This window comes from Crinia signifera, chromosome 7 (assembly GCF_055691185.1).
Source record: "Crinia signifera chromosome 7, ASM5569118v1, whole genome shotgun sequence".
NCBI lineage: Eukaryota > Metazoa > Chordata > Amphibia > Anura > Myobatrachidae > Crinia > Crinia signifera.
The window spans coordinates 43,559,242-43,564,730 of NC_139223.1; the positions used below are offsets into that span (position 1 = coordinate 43,559,242).

Consider the following 5,489-nt stretch of genomic DNA (forward strand, 5'->3'; position numbering starts at 1 on the left):
ATGCAAAGTTACTTGCGCCTTGGAATCCAGGCGTCAAATGGATGCTGAGCTTCCCACATCAACTCGTGGTTATTAGCACAGAGAGGGATTATCGAAATAATTCCCAATCTGTGCGATATGGCTCCGTGGGGTGCCTCAGAGTACTTGCAGGGGTGCACTGGGTTGGTGGTAAAGGACCAAATCATAATATTTATGGTCAATGTGATAGACAAAACCACTGCAGGTGGCTGCCAATCATGAGATGTGTAAACATTAGCATATGGGAATGCCCAGTGTATCATGGGCGTTCCCATGACAATGCTGGGCGTTCTCAGGCTAATGAGGCTGTGACGGACATGCGGGGGGCGGGCAGCTGACATCACCGGATCCTGTCCTCGCACAGGGCACCCGCAGTTCAGAGTCACTATATAGGTGTCTCTGAACTGTGGCCCCTGGATTAATTATTCGATGGTCGGCAACTATCGAATGATTTCTCCCCGCCTGCAAATGGATGATTATGTAAATCCATTCGTAGCCGTGCAGGGGGTCATGCGAGCGAGGGGGGCGCCCGGCACTGCGGGCAGCGGCCGGCGTCTTTTGGACTCCCAAGGCAGCGAATTTTGCAGCCTTGCGAGTCAATCAGAATAAGGTCCAAGGTGGGCAATGCACACTGCAACACTTCATGTGCATCCTAGCACAAAGGGACAAGTGCTCGACCAATCACAGACTGGCATTGTCCTCTACTCTGCAGGATGCAGAAAGTTTGTTCAGCAAAATCTACAAGTCATTCCTAGGAGATGGCTAGTCCTGTCGGCAAGGGCCGCCTTGTGTAACAGTCAAACCCAGTATGTCGACACAGCAGTGGTGCAATTTAAAGCGCTGTAACTGCGTGGCTTTATAACTTCCTTCATGTTGGTAAAGCAAGATGGCAAATACTACAGCCAATGCAGTAACCACATTTCATTCTAATAATAAATAGAATAGTAATTAAAGGGAATATCATGTGACTATCATGCACAATTTGCACTAGTATGAGCAATGTTTCACTATGATTTAGTATTTATACCATTATCATTATTATTACTTATTTAATTCCCGTATATTTGGGACTGAGCTTGCATACAGTTCTATCCTATGGAAATAGAACACCACTGGCTTTGTATATACAAACGAAAGACAAGAAAGCAATCGTGACTTCTCAGTGCTGGATGTTGCTGCTGCTGGATGTTATTACACCCTTCCCAGCCTGACACCTCCCATACCTGCAGCCTGCACTGAGCGCAGGAGACACGTGTATGGGAAGGTGGGGGCCACAACACCCTGCTCTTGGCACTTGTCCTGTGCCAGCCTCCAATCAGAAGCTGCTGGTGGCATGGGGGAGGGCTGCAGGGAGGCATATAAGGCTGATCAGCCGCTGGAAAGGAGCAGAGCAGAGTGGACAGTGTACTGCGCTTGAATCATAGCTGTAGTAGAGGACGGGCAGCATCCAGACGCACGGCACAGAGCGCAGCAGCATTCAGACGCAAGGCACAGAGCGCAGCATCCAGACGCAGAGCCACTAGCGTTCCCATTACTGCTGTGTACGGATCACCTAACTACAAGGCGCAGTCTGCATAGACCATGCTCCATAAGAAGGCTGCTACTGCCGGGACCTCCATGTCCCTCTCCGGGACCCCCAGCGGCGCTGTGCGCCTGGTCTTCATGGGCGCAGCTGGGGTAGGGAAGACGGCTCTTATTCAGCGGCTCCTCTGCGACCACTTTGAGCCCCGGCACCAGCGCACGGTGGAGGAGGTGTACTGCCTGGAGCCCGAGCCGCACTCGCCCCAACTCCGCATCGAGATCGTGGACACCAGCGGCAGCTACTCGTTCCCGGCCATGCAGAAGCTGCGCATCCAACAGGGGGACGCCTTCGCCCTGGTCTTCTCCCTCGCCCAGCCGGACTCTTTCCAGGAGGTGGAAAGGCTGCGGGAGGAGATCGTGCGGGTTAAAGGGGAGGTCGACGTCCCCATCGTGGTGGTAGGCACCCAGACCGACCTCTTCCCGGGCTTGGAGGCAGAGGCCGGCCAACTGATGGCTCTGCAGGCTGCGGCCACTGCCGAGCTGGAGTGGGACAGTGGCTACGTGGAGACCTCGGCAAAAGTCAACCATAAGGTACAGGAAGTCTTCGAGGAGCTGCTCCGCAGGATCAACCTGCCCTGCTTGCTAAGCCCCGCGCTGGAGAGGCGCAGAGCCAGCGCGCAGCCCGAGCCCAGGAGGCGGCAGCCCCGTAGGAAGCAGCAGGACTGTATCTTGTCCTAGGGGGCCTCCTGGAAGAGCCCAGGTACTGTTACACGCCCGAGGATGGACAGTTAGAGGTCCCTTTTTCTGTATGGGCCACTTGAATCAGCCCAAGAACTGATAGATGCCTGAGGATGGACACTTAGAGGCCCCTGTCTGTGTAGGGGCCACTTGCAGGATCTCAAGAAATGTTAGATGCATAAGGATGGACATTTACACCCCTCTGTCTGTTAGGGGCGACCTGGATGATCCCAATAACTGTAAGACTCTTGAGGGTGGATATTTAGGGTCCAATTTCAGTCAAGGGTCAACTGCATGAGCCCAAACATTTTTTACTTTTTATGAATGAGCCCAAGAACTGTTAGACTCTTGAAGGTGGACATTGAGGGGATGTGTGGATGAGCCCAAGAACCATTAGACTCTTGAGAATGGACATTTTTAGGGGCCACCTGAATGATACTAAGAACTGTTACACTGGTGAGGACATTTAGGGCCACTTGGAGGAGCCATAGAACTGTTAGACGCCTGAGGGTGCACACTTAAGGGCCCCTGCCAGGGACCATTGCTGCTCAATCTATGCCAAGGTGCCGACAACTTATGGCCTTGCACGCATCCGATAGGGCATGCTGTCAGTTCTACAGCTGGGGAGCCAGTAAGCCATGTTCTTAGGTGCTGAATGCAGGGAAGACAGCCTATAGCAATGTGCAGGCTATAGAAAAGACACCAGAAGACAAGTACAGAGAGCGGTTTTGTATCAAAGCAACATCAATCAAAATGTGTGACTTTTATACTATATGTACAATGTGTTCTTAATCCATTCTATGTCCTACAGTGGGCTTAACCCTTTCAGTGCCAACGTTGCTGTGAGATATTTGCAAAATACCCGTCTAAAATTCAAAGGGTTAATAAGATGCAATGATAACTTGCACACCTTTATTTAGTCGCACAGTGCTGGCCTGAACCATGCCAGGGAGATCATTACACACCATTGGAAATGTACGATGGTACTCTGTGCTAGAGTAACAATATTTGCACAGTGCCTGCGCTACGGAGTCTGTGCTTTTATTATCGGCCTGAATCTGACATGATTTGTGACTCAGTCTTCTCCCTGGCAGTCGCAGGCAGCCCATGTATTCTGTTGGCACCTTACTAAGCTGTGATGACAGCAAAGAATGTACTTTCACAATGACACACATTTCTGTACAGGAATAAATAAAAATCTCAACAACATCTTCCGATTCTCTGTGTTGCTTCTGTTTGTATTTGTCTCATGCTGGGAGAACCTAGGTTAAAACCAACCTCAACAAAGTTAAACTTTTGTCTTTTGCGTTGATTATTAAAAATCAAGTCAATAAGGATTAATATTAACAACCAGTGGGCCAGATGTATCAAGCTTCAAAAAGTGATACAATGGAAAGTGATAAACAGCCAGTGAATCAGCTCCTAACTGCCATGTTACAGGCTGGGCTTTAAAAATGATAGGTAGGAGCTGATTGGCTGGTTGTTTATCCATTTTAGCACTTTTTGAAGCTTGATACATCTGGCCCACTGATTGCTGTCATGCAACACAAAATAATAAAGGTATAAAAGTACGATATAATCTGCAGTCGGAAGTGTGGTTAGTGGGTAGTCCATATTCACCAACAATGCATGCACATATAAACATTTACTTCCATTGTTTAGGGATTGCCATCGATGCCAATAGTGCAATCAGTAGTGTTATACTATGCAATGGATGACCATTGACGTTTTTACCTATCGATGGTCATACATTTTCTTTGAACTGAGGGACACAGGGGTGGGGCTTCAGGGGTGTCGGGGGCGGAACTTTGCTCCGTGTCCCGGCCCCTTGGGGAAAAAAGAAAAACAAAACTATTCTGACATCGATGGTGGGAAACCGTCTGGTTCCCCCCTCCCCCTCGATGGCAAAACTATTCTACATCAATGATTTTTAATTATCGATGACCATCCGTACCACTATTCCTTTGTGCTACACAAGAGCCAATAGTAAACATGGGATTCTGGGCATTTGCAGCCCAAACATTTTCTTTGCTAATAGTCTCATCTTTGTAATCACTATACATTAACTTTAGCTTTGTACCTTAACTCCTGGATTAAGTTCTTAGACGTTGGGAGACATAAATGTTCCCCTGTCACTCATCCGGGTTGTGTATTGTAAAACACACCAGTACTTGCTGACTCGGACTCACTCGTGTGTTTGTTTTAAGCTTCCCACAAGTTCTTTGTATTGTGTACGAGTGTTTCATGTGTCAGCTACCTGGATCTGGATGAGGACACACGGAACAATAGCCTGGCACAATGTGTTATATCCACTGTATCCTTTACCCCGCCACCCTCTGATGTTCTCTGTACCAAGGGTGGGACAGGTTGCTTATTTATGAACCGAGTAGGACCTCACTACACTTATTAGGGTGTTCTTACCAAGAAGAGGATCAGTCGTCCTGTAAAGAAGATTGATGATTTTCTATTAACAAGTAATTCCATAGTAAATATATTTGGCCACTACAGCAGGTTATTTTTCTAAATGTCTTTGTATAAGGGTATCGGTAAAACATCCAACGTATTTATTCTCTGGCAGCTCAGACTAATATATAGGAGAAGCAGACAGTGTTTTCATTGTATGTAGTGTTTTAGGTGTAAGGTGGGCTAGAGGCACATATACATAATCAGATGAGCTCTACATGTAGTGTTCTAGGTGTAAGGTGTTCTAGAGGTACATATACAGAATCAGAGGAACAATATATGTAGTGTTCTAGGTGTACGGTGTGCTAGAGGCACATATACATAATCAGAGGAGCGCTGTATGTAGTGTTCTAGGTGTAAGGTGTGCTAGAGGCACATATACATAATCAGAGGAGTGCTAAATGTAGTGTTCTAGGTGTAAGGTATGCTAGAGGCACATATACAGTTTCAAAGGAGCTCGACATGTAGTGTTCTAGGTGTAAGGTGTGCTACAGGCACATATACATATACAGAATCAGAGTAGCTCTACATGTAGTGTTCTAGGTGTAAGGTGTGCTAGAGGCACATATACATAATCAGAGGAGCACTAAATGTAGTGTTCTAGGTGTAAGGTATGCTAGAGGCACATATACAGAATCAGAGGAGCTCTACATGTAGTGTTCTAGGTGTAAGGTGTGCTAGAGGCACATATACAGAATCAGAGGAGCTCTACATGTAGTGTTCTAGGTGTAGGGGCTGCTATAGGCACA

At 47.6% G+C, this 5,489-nt stretch overlaps 1 protein-coding gene across 1 annotated transcript; it reads left to right on the forward strand.

The window, feature by feature from the left end:
* The first annotated feature begins 1,357 nt into the window (after nucleotides 1-1,357).
* On the forward strand, nucleotides 1,358-3,486 carry LOC146020106 (ras-related protein Rap-2c-like). The gene has a single exon (XM_083152942.1). It carries the CDS (start codon nucleotides 1,600-1,602, stop codon nucleotides 2,275-2,277), a length of 678 nt encoding a protein of 225 aa, XP_083009068.1. The 5' UTR covers nucleotides 1,358-1,599; the 3' UTR covers nucleotides 2,278-3,486.
* Nucleotides 3,487-5,489: the final 2,003 nt, after the last annotated feature.

Coding starts and splice junctions, on each gene's coding strand:
- LOC146020106 (XM_083152942.1), top strand. CDS start 1,600: ATGCTCCATAAGAAGGCTGCTACTGCCGGGACCTCCATGTCCCTCTCC.